This window comes from Salmo salar, chromosome 21, assembly GCF_965601325.2.
Source record: "Salmo salar chromosome 21, fSalSal1, whole genome shotgun sequence".
Taxonomy (NCBI): Eukaryota; Metazoa; Chordata; class Actinopteri; order Salmoniformes; family Salmonidae; genus Salmo; species Salmo salar.
Genome location: NC_138311.1, coordinates 25,670,263 through 25,692,500, shown reverse-complemented (window position 1 = coordinate 25,692,500; position 22,238 = coordinate 25,670,263). Strand labels below are relative to the sequence as shown.

The 22,238-nt window shown below is 42.3% G+C and overlaps 2 protein-coding genes across 5 annotated transcripts in view; both read right to left on the bottom strand.

Annotated features, from left to right (window-relative positions):
- The window catches only part of LOC106582019 (guanine nucleotide exchange factor DBS), a 73,495-nt gene extending 68,315 nt beyond the window's left edge, over positions 1 to 5,180 (bottom strand). Inside the window, exon 1 of the mRNA XM_082967068.1 lies at positions 4,187 to 5,180. Coding sequence (XP_082823194.1) covers positions 4,187 to 4,265 — 79 coding nt within the window. The 5' untranslated portion in view covers positions 4,266 to 5,180. The remainder of the gene's footprint in view (positions 1 to 4,186) is intronic.
- A 93-nt stretch (positions 5,181 to 5,273) lies between these two features.
- The window catches only part of LOC106582021 (phospholipid-transporting ATPase IH), a 74,593-nt gene continuing 57,628 nt past the window's right edge, over positions 5,274 to 22,238 (bottom strand). For 2 of the 4 annotated variants that reach the window (XM_014164680.3, XM_082967069.1), the window contains 5 exons: positions 17,989 to 18,054; positions 17,611 to 17,714; positions 17,344 to 17,509; positions 14,461 to 14,707; positions 5,274 to 13,701 (listed from right to left, as the gene is read on the bottom strand). In XM_014164680.3, the coding sequence (XP_014020155.1) occupies positions 13,694 to 13,701; positions 14,461 to 14,707; positions 17,344 to 17,509; positions 17,611 to 17,714; positions 17,989 to 18,054 (591 nt within the window). In that variant the 3' untranslated portion in view covers positions 5,274 to 13,693. Of the gene's footprint in view, positions 13,702 to 14,460; positions 14,708 to 15,261; positions 15,372 to 17,343; positions 17,510 to 17,610; positions 17,715 to 17,988; positions 18,055 to 22,238 lie in introns of those variants that run through there. The other 2 variants (XM_014164683.3, XM_014164684.3) reach the window with 1 other exon arrangement.

Genomic DNA, 22,238 nt, shown 5'->3' with positions numbered 1-22,238 from the left:
ACACACACACACACACTGCATACAAAACACACACACACTGCATACAAAACACACACACACACTGCATACAAAACACACACACACACTGCATACAAAACACGCACACACACACACTGCATACAAAACACGCACACACACACTGCATACAAAACACGCACACACTGCATACAAAACACGCACACACACACACACTGCATACAAAAACACGCACACACTGCATACAAAAAAACACACACACACACACACAGCATACAAAACACGCACACACTGCATACAAAAACACACACACACAGCATACAAAACACGCACACACAGCATACAAAACACACACAGCATACAAAACACACACAGCATACAAAACACGCACACACAGCATACAACACACACACAGCATACAACACACACACAGCATACAACACACACACACACACACTGCATACAAAACATGCACACACACTGCATACAGAACACGCACACATGCATACAAAACAAGCACACGCTGCATACAAAACACAAACAAATAAAACACACACACACACACACACACACACACACACACACACACACACACACACTGCATACAAAACACACACACACAAAGCACACACAGAGTACACTCACACGGCACACAAAACATGAACACACCGCATACAAAACACACACACACTGCATGCAAAAAACACACACTGCATATAAAACACACACACACACTGCATACAAAAAACACACACACACACACACAGAAGGCATACAAAACACACACACAAACAAAACACACACAGCGCACACACACGGCATACAAAACACACGTGCACACACACACACACACACACACACACACACGGCATACAAAACATACACACCGCATACAAAACACGCACACACTGAATACAAAACAAACACACACACTGCATGCAAAACATACACACACTGCATACAAAACATGCACACACTGCAAAACACACACACACACACACTGCACACACTGCAAAACACACACACACACACACTGCACACACTGCAAAACACACACACACACACTGCATACAAAACACACACACACACACACACACACTGCATACAAAACACACACACACACACACACACTGCATACAAAACACACACACACTGCATACAAAACACACACACACTGCATACAAAACACACACACACACACACACACACACACGGCATACAAAACACGCACACACTGCATACAAAACACGCGCGCGCGCGCGCGCACACACACACACACACACACACACACCACACACACACACACACACACACACACACACACACACACACACACACACACACACACACACACACACACACACACACTGCATACAAAAACACACGCACTGCATACAAAACACGCACACCGCATACAAAACACGCACACACAAACAAAACACACCCACAAACCATAAAATAACACACAATACCTAAAACACACACACAATACCTAAACAAACACACAGAGCATACAAACACACACACAGAGAGCATACAAAAACACACACAGAGCGCACACACACACAAAACACACCCCAAGAGCATACAAAACACACACACAAAATGCACACACAGACACAAACACACTCACACAATACCTAAACGCACACACACACACCCCAAGAGCATACAAAACACACACACACACAAAACGCACACACACACAACCAAAAACACACACACACACACACACACACACACACACACACACACACACACACACAATACCTAAAACATACACACACACACACACACACAGCATACAAAACACACACACACACACACACACACACACAGAGCATACAAACAATACCTAAACACACACACACACACACACACACACACACACAATACCTAAACACACACAAAATACCTAAACACACACACACACACACACACAATACCTAAACACACACACACACACACTAAAAGCATACACACACACACACACACACACAATACCTAAACACACACACACACACACAGTACCATTTAAGATTACATTTATTGAAATCGTAATATCAACTGGTCATATTATATCGTGGAACACAATCTTCAAAAAGGCAGTAACCTCAGCAGTGGAGCTTTCTAGTAAAAGCCATAGCTGTGCAATGTCATAGCTTTGTTTTGTTCATTTAGCAGAAAATACACTCTTATTTCCCAAGCACACAGTCAACACACCTATTTTATAGTAAAAATAACATGTACGATAACACGACAGAATATCTTTCCAAATTAAAAAATTTGCCAGTGAGAAGTGATGCGCATCTCATGCCTAGAACAGTTATTTACAGAGTGATCATTTGAAATGGGGCTCAATTTGGCGAGTTGAAAGACAATTCTTTCAGGGTTACAAACCAAAACGTGTTGTTTTCGATATACAGACGTTTGATTTCGTTTATTCTGCCGGTTCTTTGGAATTTTCCAAATGCATGAACAATTCCACATTGAACACTGCATGGTGTTGAAATACTGGGGGGGGGGGGGGGGGGCCCTCGCAAATGCACATGTAGTCTAGGCCTATAAATGGAACACCAGAGTGAAAACAAATGAACGTAGCCAGCCACAAACAATATTCCACCAAATAGTTGTAGCCTACAGGCCTATTTGATTGTGTTTAAAGATGGAGCTTTGATATCAGTTCGAGTACTAGAGTAGTACTCCATTACTCATGCCCGTCCTACTACACACAAACTACAGCCTCTCTGAATAATATCTCAAAAGCTTGTTTGATTCTAACAAGCAGACAGCCAAAACATTGACACTGGTGTTGCCTTGGTAACTGTTGTTTCTGTATTGACAGTTACAGTAGGAGGATATATCACCTCTCTAAGTCTGTCCGACCAAAATCCATATGGCCAATATCAACACTGGAGAGCAGTCCCCCTGGGCCTAAAGCTGATATTGAGCCTGCGTGTGTGTGTGTGTGTGTGTGTGTGTGTGTGTGTGTGTGTGAGGACGCCTTTGTTTGCGTGCGTGTGCGGGATCAAGCCATAGATGTGTAACTCAATAGAAGGCCAGTCACATTAATAGGATGAGATGGATTGAGAGGATTATTGGCCGTCTAATAAGTACATCCTGTGGCTAGGGAGGATCATATCTAATAAGGGTATTAGATAATATCTGATATTATATCTACGTAAGTACACGGTGTCCATAATACACATAAAATGCACAACTGATATAGCCCACCATCTTTTTAACTCACAAAACTCCCTGACAACCAGGCTCAGAACACTCACAGCAACAATTCACGTTTGCAATCCGTGTGTAAACCTGCACCAAAAGACCGTATGATGGATATACATTATGACCAAAACCATTTTACACATACATGACATATAGTAAAAACATGGCTACGGTAGGAATGTCAGTGTCAGAGGAGATGTGAGGAAAGATGCTGAGAGATATAGACGTGAAGGAACATGTGCTGGGTCACCTGGTCTCCTATTACAGACCTATACATTTACTGTTGTTAAATAAACACTGGTACCTTCAGGACAGGGGTGCAAGAAATAGGGCAATGAGGTAACAGAACACAATCATCTGTTTACGCCCATGTTTGAGTCCTATATGACATGGTTATTGTAATACAGTAATAACCATGTAATACAACAGGTATGGTAGTTACGTGGAGAAAATCCTCTATGTATCCATCTTATCTATCATTTGATCTAAAACTGATCAACCAAAGCATTCAAGAGCTGCAGGGGTACTGCCAGTCTAAAACACATCAATGTAAAGACGTCACCCCACGACAACAGGCAGGAAAAACCAAGCCAATTCCAGAGGCGTTACATCCCCCTGCAGAGGATCCCAAGACTTAGGTCAATGTCACACTGCATACACACAAACACCTTACATTTCAGCTCCACAGAACATAGCTAAGTATTCTCCCATACCAGTGATGGGTCTGTCAATGACAAGGAAGACATGCAAACCAATTAGTGTACAACTACGCCACATATAGCAATGTTTTAATAGTCATACTGTTGTTGGGTAAGGTTACACCATCTGCTCAGACATGTTTATAATAAGCATGTTCTTGTTACTTACGTTTTGGCTGGTCATGCTCTTGCTGTACATGTTTCAGAAAAACATTTCTTAACAACAGTCCCTAGTGTATGTTACTCAGATTCCTATAGTTAGCGATGCTGTTGATACACACCTATGTTTTGGGTGACCAGTCGGAGTCTCTCCAGCATCGTTCCTAGAGCCATCTCCTCCGTCTTCATCCACAGGATCATCCTCAGGAGGGGGAACGGGAGCCCTGCTAACCAGGAAAGGGACGCCGTGGCTGGAGAGAGATTGAGCCTGCTTGCCTGTCTCCCTGGTGCTTCAGACAGCCGACGCTGTGGAGGAGGGAGAGAGGGACTGGCGTAGCTGCTTATCCCAGGGGAGAAGAGGCAAGGGGGGGGGGGCTTGCCTTGCTGGCTCACACTACAGATGGTGTGGAGGAAGTGAGTGGAGAGAGGGGTGCTGCAGAAGAGAGAGTAATGTCTTAGAGAAGAGATAGGATGCTGGCTGCGGGGCGGATGGAGAGGATGCTGAAGCTGCGATGGATGCAGATGTCCCCAGCTGCAGTGACAGAGAGATGCAGAGTGGAGGATGCTGAAGCTGCGATGGATGCAGACGTCCCCAGCTGCAGTGACAGAGAGATGCAGAGTGGAGGATGCTGAAGCTAGAGAGGAGGAAAAGAGGGGGCTGGCTCACAGATGCACTGCATGCACCCCCAACATGCACACACATGCAGACCTAGAGAGGAGGGGAGAGGAAGGGGATTGCAGCCAAGTCAGATTTTTGCAGACTCATTCACGTCACACACACAGCTGATGGGACTGAGGCTTGGCTGCAGTCACAACAAGGAGAGGTCAGTTTGATTTAAAGTCTCCCTGCAGCTCTGAGAAAGGACCTGACTGCAATAGATGGAGAGAGTGAGGGGGGAGGGGTAGAGAAAATGTAAGAGAAGAACATAAAAAAGGTTTACCTCATCCTCATTAAGAGCATTATGGTTATCACTTGCTGTTATCATTCATTATCTGTTGTTGTTTTCTATGTGAGCTCTGAGATTAGCTGTCCTCCATCACAACCATGTGGCCATCCTGTGTCATTACAACACATTACTGTGGTGCACTGGGCCAGCACAATGGGCCAGAACACTGGGCCCGCTCAACTTAGTCAGGTCATATATATCCTCCAATAAGAATGCAGCTACTGTGACATACAGGAAGACAGGATGGAGTCTGACAAACCGGTGTGTTAAATAATGTATTTATTACAAGCAGAATGACAGTACAGAGCTTTGCCCTCATTCGCTACAAATAGGCTGGCAAAATGTCAACAAAACTTATTTTTCAATCTCTGTAGAAAAACAAGCTCGAAAACTGCTCACGGATACAAACAATGTAGGTTTGTATGTTACACAGAATACCGCACAGTACAGTAGTTGACATTTCATTTGTGAGAGTATCACAAGTTCAGGAGCAGTATGGTGAGAGCACCTAACGTGGTGCTGATAATAATGGTTTATACAAGCAGTGAACATTCTGGTCAGCAACAGTCACAAGGCTGGTGTGGTTAACCAATGAGAGAGAGAGAGAGAGAGAGAGACTCAAAACTCTTCATTGACTAATCAAGTTATTTGGTCACACTTTTTCTCTCACTAAGATATTTAAAACAAAAAAGTTCAATGCAAAGAGTTTATGAGATGAGTGACTTGTAGAAATATAATCTGTGTGGGTGACTAGCCTATTTATAAAACTCAGTGCACTTACAGTATAAACCTTATTTTGAGGGCTCTGAGGTGTACAAAGTGCTGTGTGTTTCATTTACTTCTAAAGTCTTCAGTGTGTTAATTCTGTGGGTCTACTTTTTCATTTTGCCTGTTACAAAACCGAAAGCAATATCTAAATATAAAGAGTTAAAATGTCATTTTCTCCCCTGGATACAAAAGTATCAATAGAATATATTTTGATTGATAAATATTTTCAATAACATGGATAATAATAATAATAATAATAAATGACAACGTGATAATTTGACCTCTCATCCAATGAGTAACAAACAGTGAATTCTCTCCCCATAACCACCTGCCTGAGTGTTCCAGCTACATTGTATTTTGGCCAGCCACTAGTAATGATAAGAACATCAGACAACGCATGACTTCCATAAAAACATGACCAAATACTCTTTACAGTGGCTATATGACATGCATGATAACACCTTTGCAATCCATGTCAGTAAGCCCAACCGAAGGCTTCTAGTCATAATACAAACAAACAAAAAACCTGAACTCGGACCTTTACCAAAATCCCCAAAAGGAGAGAGTTGTGACAGAAGATATACAGGCCTATAGATATTTGTTGTGTGTGTGTGTGTGTGTGTATCTGCACTCAGCAGACATATAAACATACAAAGACGCTTACGATCCAATGAATTTCAGTCGCTCACTAACACCACAGATGAGCTTTGGACAAAGGCAGACGGTTCACCTCATACTGTTACATGTTAGAAATGTGGAAAATAGATTCATTAATCACAATCTACTATATAGAGGATGTGGCAAACCAATCATTTCTATGACATTCTAGAAAGATGGATTTGATTGTGACACCGCTGTTTGATTCAAGTCTCCAAACCATACCCCATTTATACATAGATACCTCTATTAGTTGAATTTACATCCATACATAATAAACAACCTACATTCATAATATACCATATCAAATATCTCATTTGATAATCGAACACGTATAAATAGTCATAACACAATGCGATAAAGACATATCATACTAGGAATACAGACAAGAACCTTTGCATAACAGAGAATACACAATCTTTAGACAACAAACATAACGCAAGCAACACTGACCAATCAGTCATTGAAACATCCATGAAATAACCCCATCAGCCTGTGTACAGGGCATAGCTACCATAGCTTTCTGTCTGACCAAAACAGAGTGCTGTTACAGTGTATGGCCACATGGTGGCCCGAACGAGTAGAAAGAGTTTATAGAGTACTACAGTATGATTCAGAATACCCATAAAACCTAGCGGTCAAACAAGGAAATGGTTCCAATAATTTTTCCCATAGTGGATTTTAGAAACACTTCAAATAAGCGCTGTGTTTCGTGTAGGCTTACCCTGGCGTGATGTTTTGATAACCGTGTAAATCTCTCTAGGACAAGGTGACTTATCAATATATTTGCCTGTAATTTAACCTCCAAAAATGAAACGCTAGTTAGCCACATTAGCAGCTATCATAAATAACTACCAATGCCATGATGATCTGGACAAGACTACTGAATCAGTGTAAAAGTAAGAATTAGGATTAACTATCTAATGTTAACTAAATTGGTAATTAATAAATTGCCAACATTTCTTTAAATTGACAACTCTGTGAATGGTCTTGTGCGAGTTTTAAATTGACAATACCTGTTAGCAAAGGCGTCAGCTAGAGATGACGTGCAAGAGCATGCAGGGATTTATAGTCTTACACGCCTACTTTCATGCTAATTAGCATTTTCGAATCAAAGTAAATGGAGCCAAATATATTGATACAAGTCACCTTGTCTGTCAGAGAGATTTACATGGTTATCAAAACATCACGGCAGGGTAAGCCTACATTTTCCCCTATGGGAGAAATGAATGGTGGAAAAAGAATTGGAACCATTTCCCTATTTGACCGCTAGGTTTTATGGGTATTATGACACCTCCACTGTGGGGCTCTATGGGAGATAGTGGTGCTATGCAGGATTATGATAGATGATGGGTATGAGAGAGGTTGTGTGTGTGTGTGTGTGTGTGTGTGTGTGTGTGTGTGTGTGTGTGTATCTGTGTGTGTGTGTGTGGGGGGGGGGGGGGGGGGGGGATAAATGATGTGTACATTGATGCTAGTAGCTCCATCTTGTCCCTTGAAAGGCTTGGTGGAATTTTCACCATACTACATTCACCGATTCAATGCTTTCAGATTTACACAGGTGCACTGCGGACTAGTGGATAGGGGCAAAGGGAAGACTAGGAATGGGTTATAAATACACTGATAGATGTGTAAGACTTTATAGAACCATGACCGGTTCACCACACGTGCTACATTTTCCCGGACCTGCTGTTTTGGACCCTCTCTCTTTTATAATCTCCACCCGGGACAGCCAGAAGAGACTGGCCAACCCTTGGAGCCTGGTTCCTCTCTAGGCTTCTTCCTAGGTTTCTTCCTTTCTAGGGAGTTTTTCCTGGCCACTGTGCTTCTACACCTGCATTGATTGCTGTTTGGGGTTTTAGGCTGGGTTTCTGTACAGCACTTTGTGACATCTGCTGATGTAAAAACGGCTTTATAAATGAATGTTATTTGATTTAGAATAGATAGAGTGAGAGTTCTATTATTCTCCTTTGGCTCCTAGCCTGCTGTTATTGTTATATTAAGGCAGAGGTATCCCCCCAAGGTTTCTGTTAGGAAAATGTGGCGACGGAAAAATTAGCTTCTTTAAAAACAATTGCTGTGGATTATTTCAAATCACAAGCTCATAGACCTAGACTCTGCCTATTTGGGAAGCCCGCAATTGGGCAGCGCACTTGAAAATAGGCCTAGCTGATTATTGAGTTGCAGTTGTCAGTCAAAAGCATATAAAATATGTGAGAAGATAGTGTCGAGTATAATTTAAAATGTTGAGAAAAGGGGCGAAGATATAGGTGAGTCTCTCTCCAGAATTTAAAATGTTGAGAAAAGGTGTGAAGATATAGGTGAGTCTCTCTCCAGAATCGCTCAGCTGTCTCCTGACAATTCTTGAGCATTGATTGTTTCATTGTGTGAATTGTTCAATTCTCCATTACATATGACACCAGTAGTAAATGTACCGATAATCCTCATAATTTGTTTACAATAATTTCTGTTAATGATTGTATTAATTACAGTCATTTACCGTTCTCATTCTCAGAGTGGAAACGTTTTTGCAGAGTTCACAACCTGCTATACTTGTGAGAAACAAGTTTTGGTTAATTTCATAACCATCATTTATGAGATTTGTCAATATTTACATTGTCGTTTATTTGGAGTGCTCCATGTGCGCAATGAACATGTGTCTGGTTTCTCTGTCCTGATCATGTTGAGGGAGCGCGCTCCTGAGCATGTGTCTGGTTTCTCTATCCTGATCATGTTGAGGGAGCGCGCTCCTGAGCATGTGTCTGGTTTCTCTGTCCTGATCATGTTGAGGGAGCGGCTCCTGAGCATATGTCTGGTTTCTCTGTCCTGATCATGTTGAGGGAGCGCGCTCCTGAGCATATGTCTGGTTTCTCTGTCCTGATCATGTTGAGGGAGCGCGCTTCTGAGCATGTGTCTGGTTTCTCTGTCCTGATCATGTTGAGGGAGCGCGCTCCTGAGCATGTGTCTGGTTTCTCTGTCCTGATCATGTTGAGGGAGCGCGCTCCTGAGCATATGTCTGGTTTCTCTGTCCTGATCATGTTGAGGGAGCGCGCTCCTGAGCATATGTCTGGTTTCTCTGTCCTGATCATGTTGAAGGAGTTGTCACGTCCTGACCAATATTTAGGTATTATTTATATTATATTTGGTCAGGACGTGGCAGAGGTATATTTGTTTTGTATTATGGGGTTTTGTGTGTGGTGTAGTGGGGTGTATTAGTTTGGTATAGGTTCTAGGTTTGTTTTTCTATGTGTAGTTTTGGGTGCTGGACTCTCAATTGGAGGCAGGTGTTTCTAGTTGCCTCTGATTGGGAGTCCCATAAGTAGGTGTGTGTTTGTTTGGTTTTCGTGGGTAGTTGTTTTTGCACTGCGTGTTGTGTGCCTGCAAAACTGTTCCTGTCTGATATATTGTTTGAATTGTTAAGTGGATGCTCTACTCCTTTATTTTAATTAAAGATGAGTATTCACATACCTGCTGCGCCTTGGTCCATTTTTACAGAAGACAGCCGTTACAGGAGTGCGCTGATGAGCACGCATAGAAGTACCTGGCCTGCTGCACGGAAAGGTAGGAAAGTGTTTAACATCCATTGCGAATGAAATATTAAAACTATAGTTCCTCACAGTAAGCTTTTTGAAAAATGTTAACAACAATCTCCTCCTCAATAGTCACGAATCCTCGTGTGAAGGAGCAATGGAAGTTAAGCCTACTGCTGCATTGGCCTATAGGCTTTGAGTTCCATGTGCTCAATAATTTAGCTGCCAATGGATCGCGGCGTATCAATGTGTCCATTTGACAGAGGCTGGTGATCTCGCATTAGCTGACTTTTAGATCATTTTAATTCACATTTTTATGATTAACCACGTGAAAATGATTTTGAAAAAAAACCAAGGTTTTAAATTAAACTGTTCCACGAAAATACTTACATAAAAATCATAACTGGCACGCAGAACTGTAGAATAAATTGTAAGCTTCCCCAAACTTAATTTCCTCCACGTTTCCATGTTTGGATTTTGCCTACAGGCTACTTTGAAGCAAGGTAAGACATGCCTCATAATAGGACATTAAACATTCAGGTTTCAAACAATGAAGTATGTTTTCAAAATGCATACTGCCTCCAGCTCACATTGTAAAGTGGTGGGTGATGCACTGATAGCCTGTTGCCTGCACTTGAATGGTGAATGGGTGTCGCGCTTCAATTACCAGTTGAGAAATAACAATAGCTCTTATAATCGAGCACCAAAACTATTTTTAACACGTGAATTGTTAGAATTGTTACGCAATGAATGTGTTTTATAAAAGCACATGTTTTACTCCAGCAGCAACCAGCTGAGGAGCTGCAGGAGAAATCCCCCTGAAAATAGGCTCTGTATTCTGTGCACATGTGATAGTTGTGTTAGATAAATAAGATGCATGATGACTAATGAGAATACACAGTCCAATTTAATTCCACTAAATTATGCAAATTAACCTATAGACCGATACGCATGATGGTCAAATGTATTTCCATCGACTGGTATTAACGTCAATGAATAAAAAGCATTATTTTGCAATGGGATTTTTTTTTTTATCCTGTTCATTTTGGCCTGGAACAGCTTTATTAACTTATGGGCTTTTCTTTTAAAATCAGTCAAAAGCTTGGCAATTGCCAGCTAACGGAAACCGTGACACACACACACGCACAGAATAACAGAAGTCTTTCTCCCCAGAACATTTTGCAAAGCAACACCAGTTATTTCAACAAAAGGAGCAAAATGGAGAGACAGTAAAGAAAGTTAAATAGAAACAGAAAAGGCTGGTCCATTTGATATTATTCCATTGTGTAGAAGAGACGGACATTCAAATACAGAATTTCTCCTTTTGTTCAGTGAGAATTTTCCTTTTGGATTCAAGTATTTTCACATGAAGAGTAGAGTAGGGTAGTGGAGTAGATTAGTAGAGTAGAAGAACAGAGTATAGTAGTAGAGTAGAAGAATAGAGTATAGTAGTAGAGTATAGTAATAGAGTAGAGTAATAGAGTAGAGTAGAATAGAGTAGTGTAATAGAGTAGTAGAATAGAATAGAGTATAGTAGTAGAGTATAGTAGTAGAATAGAATAGTAGAGTAGTAGAGTACAGTAGAGTAATAGAGTAGAGTAGAATAGAGTTGTAGAATAGAGTATAGTAGTAGAGTATAGTAGTAGAGTAGAATAGAGTAGAGTAATAGAGTAGAATAGAGTAGAATAGTAGAATAGAATATAGTAGTAGAGTAGAGTAGAGTATAGTAGAATAGAATAGTAGAGTAGTAGAATATAAGAGTATAGTAGTAGAGTAGAATAGAGTAGAGTAATAGAGTAGAGTAGAGTAGTAGAATAGAATAGTAGAGTAGTAGAGTACAGTAGAGTAATAGAGCACAGTAGAATAGAGTAGTAGAATAGAACAGTAGAGTAGTAGAGTAGAGTAGTAGAATAGAATAGTAGAGTAGAGTAATAGAATAGAGTAGTGTCAGAGTAGTGTAATAGAGTAGAGTAGAATAGTGTAATAGAGTAGTGTAATAGAGTAGAGTAGAATAGTGTAATAGAGTAGTGTAATAGAGTAGAGTAGAATAGAGTAATAGAGTAGAGTAGAATAGAGTAGTAGAATAGAATAGTAGAGTACAGCAGAGTAATAGAGTAGAGTAGAATAGTAGAGTAGAGTACAGTAGAGTAGAGTTATAGAGTAGAGTAGAATAGAGTAGTAGAATAGATTAGTAGAGTAGTAGAGTACAGTAGAGTAGAGTAATAGAGTAGAGTAGAATAGAGTAGTGTAATAGAGTAGAATAGAGTAGTGTAATAGAGTAGAGTAGAATAGAGTAGAGTAATAGAGTAGAATAGAATAGTAGAGTACAATAGAGTAATAGAGTAGAGTAGAATAGAGTAGTAGAGTAGAATAGTAGAGTAGAGTACAGTAGAGTAGAGTAGAATAGAGTAGTAGAATAGATTAGAAGAGTAGTAGAGTACAGTAGAGTAGAGTAATAAAGTAGAGTACAATAGAGTAGTGTAATAGAGTAGTGTAATAGAGTAGAATAGAGTAGTGTAATAGAGTAGAATAGTGTAATAGAGTAGTGTAATAGAGTAGAGTAGAATAGTGTAATAGAGTAGTGTAATAGAGTAGAGTAGAATAGAGTAGTAGAATAGAATAGTAGAGTAGTAGAGTACAGTAGAGTAGTGGTGTGGACTGGGATCAGGACCAGACTGAACTAGAACTATGACAGGACCAATGGGAGGCAGCTTGGAGGTCACAAAGGCGTACGCATGCTTCCCAGCCGAAACAGTTCGTTAGAGTTTGTGCATATATTATGACGTATTATATTATGACATTTTCTGAAATGTTTATCCTTTTGGACTTCGGGAAGAGTTTTTTTCGGCTGTTCAGGGACACAACATGTTTTCTCGAGGCAAGCCGAAGTCGGTAGCCGAAGTCGGTAATTGGTCAACAGTAGGGATTCTTCAATAAAGTCTTTGTTGTCATTCAACGTGACAACAAATTTTCATGCACATTTTTTCATTGATAAATACTGCACCAAACATCTTAGTTTGATGTAAATTGCGCAACTAAGATCTCATCGGCAAAAACGTCAACATTTCACAAGTTCTTAGATTAATTCTGACTATTTTGAGGAATTGTATGCTGGCTACGGCATCTCAAAATGGACATACATTTTGTATTGATTTTTCAAGCAAAAGTCTTAAGGGAGTATGCAAGCGCACTCGTTACATTCTCGGCAAGGCGCCAGCCGAACTGAAGCATGTGGAAGCCTCAAATCGCATCCGCTTCCGAATGGCTGACAATGTACATGGTAAATGTCTCATGTTTGAGGAGTATGTGAGAATTAGTGAGCGTTTGTGTGTATGCATTGTTTATGAGTGGAACACAAATCCATAGTATTTGTAGGTTTAGGTCACATATTGGTCTCTGTGTGTGTGCACATGGTTGTGTATGCTCACACATCAGCCTGTGTTTGTGTGTGTCACACAGAGGTCTCTGGCCCTGGTGGGTAGTAGGCAAAGCCAGCCAGAGTTTACAGAGCACGAAGGGGCTGAGGGTGCAGAGGTCTGCCCCACACCCATCAGCCCAGTGGGCTAATACCAGTTTGTGGGGGAAGAACTCAGACCTGTGGAGTGTTAGGGGCCCTGGAACCCCGAGGTGAAGGTGGGAGGAGTCAGTGCTCTTCCGTTTGGAGGAGGGGCCAGAAGGGCGAGAGGACACGGGGGTCAACTCTGCTACACTGCTCTGCAACACCTTGTCAATGTCCTGGAGAGAGGGAAGGAGGGGAGAGAGAGAGGAAGTGGTAAGACCTACTGAAAATACTCTGGTCTGTTCATGTTCAATTCACATTCAGGTGATCGGCATGCAATAAAAATGAAAGATTAACATACATGCTGTACCATTTCCCAACACCAGAGGTCAAAAGTACACTGATGTGGCCTGGGGATTTTATTCAATCAAATGTATTCAATAATAATCAATGTCAATGTTTTCCTATGTATTTAACTTTATCTCCATGTTTAAGATACCAAATGTATTTATTTGCACAAAATGTATGTGTGGCATTGCCTCTGAAACTCGTGTTGACACAGACAGCATGTGAGTGATCCAATAACAATACATTTACAATACATTTACCTTTATTTCATCTTTATTTAACTAGGCAAGTCAGTTAAGAACAAATTAGGCTGCCTAAGAGCATCTCTGAGCAGGACAGAAGGAAAGCCAGAAAATGCCTCTGTATCACAAAAGAGTTTACAATACAGTACCAGCCCAAGCCAGCCACCCTGATCCTGCAGGCTAACCACCCTAAAGCACCCAAAGAGAATCATCCCATGTAAACCACCCAGACGGCCCCATGCGTTGCATTCCATGGTTGTGATTTGTCCCAAACCAGCTAGCAGTGAAGAGCCTCTAGCAGGAAATGAAATGTCCCCAATACCCTTAAGGTCCCAGCGTTCAGGAAGGTACATGCCCAATCACAAAGCGTAAACCATCACCCACCAAGATGTACCCCCCAGTTACCGTAACAACCCTCGCCATCTGAGGGGGCGTGGTCTAGGGGCTGGCTGAGAAGGTAGTTAGGGTTGTGTGACATCATGGAGTCATACGTCCTGGCAGCTCGCACCCCTTCACCTCCTCTTTCCCCCTCACAGGTCCTAGCAGGGCAAAGCATGTCGCTCTCACTGCCTCCACCACCAGCAACAGGACTGGGGTCCGGGCCCGTGGCCGGGGACACACTCCCCTCACACACGCCATCAGCCCTCACCCTCTGTGGGCAAACAGTAAGGGTGAGAAGGGGTCAGGAACCAGGAGGCGGTTCCGAATAGAAGACATGCGGTGAACCACTGCACTGTAACTAACATAATGATAGCCCTTCAACTTCCCAGCGTACTGCTAGCAATAATCTGTCTGTTGTCACGGAAGATTAGTCTAGTGTCGGTGTGCCACACATGCTAGCAAGTTAGCATTTGGATGGAATAACACATCAACGTACATTTTACACATGAATATACAATACACTGGGTGAGGTTGTAAAGCTAGCGAGATGCTAACAGAAGGCTAGTGATAGGTCAATAAGGTTATGAAATCAGTGATTAGAGCTTGTTATCAGCTGTAGCACGATCAGCAGTAGCATATTTAGCAGTATGAATGTCAGTATTGTCTGGCACTTGAGTTCAATCGTTTGACGTAGAAATGGAAGCCCTGGATGGGAACATTACTGTGATTGGCGTTGGAAAGTTGGGAGTTAACTTTGAAACTGATGTAACTCAATGACGGTGGAACACTGACGTGATATTGACGAAAGTGTTTAAAAAGAGTCACCTCCTCCTCCTCTTCTGCAGTCTCTCGGCCAATCAGAAACTCAATCTGCTGTCGGACTGAGTGAGCACGAAGATGGTGGATAGCTCCACGGTAAGGCACGGGCGATTGGACTGCCATTGCCCAGGGTGACGGGGTCAGAGGGCGGAGAGAGACAGAGGTAGGGGTGGGGTGAGGAGAAAGATAGAGACAGGAGAGATTGAAGGGGGGCGATTAGGAAGCAAAGCAGAGGCAGAGAGGGAGGAGAAAAGTAGAAAGGAAGCAGTCAGATTTAGCTACAGATCTGAAAGCATTGGATAGGTATAAGCAATGTGATATTTGCTTCACCTTGCCTTCTGATAGGCTTGGTGGAATCTTTGCCACATTTCTCACACCTATGCAATTGTGACAGGAAGTAGTAATAAGAGGAGATGAAAGGTGGAGGAGTTTTAGCAATACAGTGTGGGTTAACAGAGGGTCAATCTACACTGAACAAAAATATAAACGCAACATGTAAAGTGTTGGTCCCATGTTTCATGACCTGAAATACACATTTTCCATACGCACAGAAACCTTATTTCTCTCAGATTTTATGCACAAATGTGTTTACATCCCTATTAGTGAGCATTTCTCCTTTGTCAAGATAATCCATCCCCCTGGCAGGTGTGGCATATCAAGAAGCTGATTAAACAGTAAGATAATTACACAGGTGCACCTTGTGCTGGGGACAATAAAAGGCCCTTTAAAATGTGCAGTTTTGTCAAACAACACAATGCCACAGATGTATCAAGTTTTAAGGGAGTGTGCAATTGGCATGCTGACTGCAGGAACGTCCACCAGAGCTGTTGCCAGAGAATTGCATGTTCATTTCTCTACCATAAACTGCCTCCAACAGGGTTTTTGAGAATTTGGCAGTACGTCCAACCGGCCTCACAACCACAGACCACATGTAACCATGCCAGCCCAGGACCTCCACATACGGCTTCTTTACCTGCAGGATGGTCTGAGACCAGCCACCCGGACAGCTGATGGAACTGTGGGTTTGCACAACTGAAGAATTTCTGCACAAACTGTCAGAAAGGGAAGCTCATCTGCATGCTGGTCGTTCTCATCAGGGTCTTGACCTGACTGCAGTTCGGCATCGTAACTGACTTCAGTGGGCAAATGCTCACCTTCGATGGCCACTGGCATGCAGGTGAAGTGTGCTCTTCATGGATTAATCCAAGGTTTCAACTGTAGTGGGCAGATGGCAGACAGCGTGTATGGCATCATGTGGGTGAGCGGTTTGCTGATGTCAACGATGTGAAAAGAGTGCCCTATGGTGGCGGTGGGGTTATGGTATGGGCAGGCATAAACTACAGACATTTTATCAATGGCAATTTGAATGCACAGAGATACCGTGACGAGATCCTGAGGCCCATTGTCGTGCCATTCATCTGCCGCCATCACCTCATGTTTCAGCATGATAATGCACAGCCACATGTCGTAAGGATCTGTACACAATTCCGGGAAGGTGAAAATGTCCCAGTTCTTCTATGGCCTGCATACTCACCAGACATGTCAGCCTGAAACATGTTTGGAATGCTCCGGATCGACGTGTACGACAGCGTGTTCTAATACCCGCCAATATCCAGCAACCTCGCATAGCCATTGAAGAGAAGAGGGATAACAATCCACAGGCCACAATAAAGAGCCTGATTAACACTATGCTAAGGAGATGTGTTGTGCTGCAGGAGCCAAATAGTGGTCACACCAGATAGGGAAGAGGAACAGAAAATCAGTCTAACTTTATTTTAAGGTATCTGTGACCAACAGATGGACATCGGTATTCCCAGTCATGTGAAATCCATAGATTAGTGCCTAATAAATTCATTTCAATTGAACGATTTCCTTATATGAACTGTAACTCAGTAAAATCTTTGAAATGAGAGTTTTAGTACCATGGGTTGTCTGGCATATCAGAGGGAGCTATACCTGGATACCTTTGGTGATTTTACAGGTAGGCCTACAGTACTTATCTACTGTACATATTGTTTCTGCAGACAAATAACCCTTTAATTCACTGGTACACTCTTATTTGTGTGGTCAAGTTGCGGTCCTTCCTACCTGTGCTCGTTCGGTAGCGGTGGGCCACAGGGTTCTGCAGAGGACCTTCTTGACCACGTCAGGCAGCAGGCTGATCGTGATGAGAAGGATGATGCCGAGCCAGGCCGGACCGCTGGACAACATCTGCATGAACACGTAGTACATTCTCTGGTAGTTCAGGAAGGGCCTAGAGGGAGAGATGACATCTAGTTATTTTATTTCTATGTTGAAGTGATACTAATAATGTACAGAGAAAGAATCAGTTAGTTGTGAGAATGAGAGGCGCACCAGATGATGCCTCCCCAGAGCAGAGAGAAGATGACATAGAAAAGCAAGGAGCCCCAGATGACAAAGTGGTTGATCCAGGTCCAGTGGTGTGTGTCCAAGGCAAGCTGCAACACACAGGATACACACATCATCAAATCGCCATGCCTGCAGGGCGCACAGCGCTAACGACTGATGAGCAATTCTACTGGATCAATTCTCTCACACACACACACACACACACACACACACACACACACACACACACACACACACACACACACACACACACACACACACACACACACACACACACACACACACACACACACACACACACACACATTGATCATGCAATCCACTATTATCAGATTCACAAAACACTCACATACACTAACCCACCTTGAGCGTGACAGTGAACACCAGCACAGTGAAGACGAGAGTCCCGAAGGTCCAGTTTCCAAACATCTAGAGAACAGAGAGAGGAGGAAGAGTCTGCTACAGTACATCATCACGCTGCATTTCATCCTTTATCTATATACAGAATCCCATTGATATAAAAGATCCGTTTTCCAGGGAGACATCTGTTGAAACCATTGACTTCTTTAAAACCATTATTCAACACAGAGCACCATCTATAATTACTGTATTACAACCCTAAACCCTGTAACGTTTGACGCATAAACAAGCAATGTCAATTTCACCTGCATTTTAGCGCTGGGACGAGCAAGGGACTTTCTGGGTAAGTCGCTAAGAGCTTTGCACACCTGGATTATACAGTATTTGCCCATTATTCTCTTCAAAATTCTTCCAGCTCTGTCAAAATGGTTGTTAATCATTCCTAGACTGCCATTTTCTAGCCATATATTTTGAAGCAGATTCAAGTAAAAATTGTAACTCGGTCACTCAGGAACATTCAATCTTCTTGGTAAGCAACTCCAGTATATATTTTCCTTGCTGTATCTGCCTGGCTGGCTCCGCTCTGTCTACTGGGATTCTCTGCCTCTGACCCTATTACGGGGGCTGAGTCACTGGCTTGTTCAGGCTCTCCCATGCCGTCCCTAGGAGGGGTGCGTCACTTGAGTGGGTTGAGTCACAGACGTGATCTTCCTGTCCAGTTTTATGCCCCCTCGGTCTCGTTCGGTGGGGTTATATCCTGCCTGGTTGGCCCTGTCCGGGGGTATCGTCGGACGGGCCACCGTGTCCCCCGACCCACCAGTCTCAATCTCCAGCATTTATGCTGCAATAGTCTGTGCCGGGGGGATAGGATCAGTCTGTTATATCTGGTGTAATTCTTCTGTTTTATCTGGTGTCCTTTGTGAATTTAAGTATGGTTCCTCTAATTCTCTCCCCCTCCCGGAGAACCTGAGCCCTAGGATAATGCCTCAGGACTACCTGACGACTCCTGGCTGTCCCCAGTCCACCTGGTCGTGCTGCTGCTCAAGTTCAACCGTTCTGCCTGCGGCTAGGGAACCCTGACCTGTTCACCGGACGTCCTACCTTGTCCAGGACCTGCTGTTTTCGACTCTCTCTCTACCGCACCTGCTGTCTCAACCTCAATGCTCGGCTATTAAAAGCCAACTGACATTCACTCCTGAGGTGCTGACCTGTTACACCCTCTACAACCACTGATTATTATTTGACCTTGGTCATTTATGAACGTTTGAACATTATGAAGAACAATCTGGCCTTAAATGTCCATGTACTCTTATAAATCTACCCGGCACAGCCAGAAGAGGACTGGCCACCCCTCAGAGCCTGGTTCCTCTCTAGGTTTCTTCCTAGGTTCCTACCTTTCTAGGGAGTTTTTCCTAGCCATGCTTCTACATCTGCATTGCTTGCTGTTTGGGGTTTTAGGCTGGGTTTCTGTATAGTACTTTGTGACATCTGCTGATGTAAAAAGGTATTTGTAAATCAATGATTGATTAATTGATATTTGGCCTTGTGTTATACGTTATTGTCCTGCTGAAAGGTGAATTATTTTCCCATTGTTTGGTGGAAAGCAGGTTTTCCTGTGCTTAGCTCCATTCTGTTTCATTTTATCCTGAAAAACTCCAGTCCTTGCCGATGACAAGCATACCCATAACATGATGCAGCCACCACCAGGGGGGGCAGGTAGCCTAGCGGTTAAGAGTGTTGGGCCATTAATAGAGGCGGCAACTGACTAGGTATCTCCTATCCCTTCCCCCATGCTTGAAAATGTGGAGAGTGACACTCAGTGATATGTTGGAATTGCCTCAAACATAACGCTTGGTATTCAGGATAAAAAGTTAATTTCTTTGCCACATTGGCCTCCTAATGAAAACCCTGAGCGGTTTTCGTTCTCTCCGGCAACTCAGTTAGGAAGGACTCCTGTATCTTTGTAGTGACTGGGTGTATTGATACACCATCCAAAGTGTAATTAATAGATTGTGTGGGGTACAGAGATTGTGTGGGGTACAGAGATGGTGTAGTCATTAAACAATTATTTTAACCTCTATTATTGCACACAGTGTGAGCCAATGCAATTTAATATGTGATTTGTTAAGCATGTTTTTATTCCTGCACCTATTTAGGCTTGCCATCTAAGGTGGCGAATACTTATGCAACTAAAACATTTGTAATATTTTATTAATTTGACATTATGGAGTATTTTGTGTAGATCAGTGACAAAACATCCCAATTAAATCCCACTTTGTAACGCAACAAAATGTGAAAAAATCCAAGGGAAGTGAATACTTATGATAGGCACTGTAAATATTGTGATTCGATAATGCGATTTGATGTTCCAAACGTATTGCTATGTATGTGTCTGCAGCAGAGAGACAAGAGAAAGCATGAGAACATTTGTTGGGATTAGTTATTGGACTAAAAGTGCTGAAAACATGTTGGCTCATTATTTAAAAGAAGATGGAGAACAAGCTACAGGATAAAAATACCAGAGTTTTGACACCGGTACAGCAGACTATTGCTATTTTACACTACAAGGGGGGGGGGGGGGGAAGGGAGCATACATATATACACACACACCCAGTCAAAGGTTTGGACACACCTACTCATTCAAGGGTTTTTCTTTATTTTGACTATTTTCAACATTGTACAATAATAGTGAAGACATCAAAACTATGAATTAACACATATGGAATCATGTAGTAATCAAAAAAAGTGTTAAATTATAATATAATTTATTTTTTTGATTTTTCTAAGTAGCCACTCTTTGTTTTGATGACAGCTTTGCACACTCTTGGCATTCTCTCAATCAGCTTCATGAGGTAGTCACCTGGAATGCATTTCAATTAACAGGTGTGGCTTGTTAAAAGTGAATAAATAAATAAAATCCGCAAATGAATGCTTTTGAGCCAATCAGTTGTGTTGTGACAAGGCAGGGTCAGTATACAGAAGATAGCCTGAAGGTCAGTCAATCCGGAACATTAAGAACTTTAAGTTTTTAAAGTGCAGTCGCAAAAACCATCAAGCGCTATGATGAAACTGGCTCTCATGAGGACCGCCACAGGAAAGAAAGACCTAGAGTTACCTCTGCTGCAGAGGATAAGTTCATTAGAGTTACCAGCCTCAGAAAATAGAGCCCAAATAAATGCTTCAGAGTTCAAGTAACAGACACATCTCAACATCAACTTTTCAGGAGACTGCGTGAATCAGGCCTTCATGGTCGAATTTCTGCAAAGAAACCACTACTAAAGGACACCCACCAATAAGAAGAGACTTGCTTGGGCCAAGAAACATGAGCAACAGACATTAGACCAGTGGAAATCTGTCCTTTGGTCTGATGAGTCCAAATTTGAGATTTTTGGTTTCAAATGCAGTGTCTTTGCGGGATGCAGGGTAGTTGAACGGATGATCTCTGCATGTATGGTTCCCACCGTGACGCATGGAGGTGGTGTGATGGTGCTTTGCTGGTGACACTGTCAGTGTTTATTTAGAATTCAAGGCACACTTAACCAGCATAGCTACCACAGCATTCTGCAGCGATACGCCATCCCATCTGGTTTGAGCTTAGTGGGACTAGCATTTGTTTTTCAACAGGACAATGACCCAACACACCTCTAGGCTGTGTAAGGGCTATTTGACCAAGACGGAAAGTGATGGAGTGCTGCATCAGATGACCTGGCCTCCACAATCACCTGACCTCAACCCGATTGAGATAGTTTGGGATGAGTTGGACTGCAAAGTGAAGGAAGAGCAGCATATGCACAGCATCTGTGGGAACTCCTTCAAGACTGTTGGAAAAGCATTCCTGGTGAAGCTGGTTGAAAGAATGCCAAGAGTCTGCAAAGTTGTCATCAAGGCAAAGGGTGGCTATTTTGAAGAATCTAAAATATATTTTGATTTGTTTGACACTTTTTTGGTTACTACATGATTCCATATGTGTTATTTCATAGTTTTTATGTCTTCACTATTATTCTACAATGTAAAAAATAGTAAAAATAGACAAAAACCCTTGAATGAGTAGGTGTGTCCAAACGTTTGACTTGTACTGCATACACACACACACATACATACACACATACATACACAGTTGAAGTCTGAAGTTTACATACACCTTAGCCAAATACATTTAAACTCAGTTTTTCCACAATTCCTGAAAGAATCCTGAATTCCCTGTCTTCGGTCAGTTAGGATCACCACTTTATTTTAAGAATGTGAAATGTCAG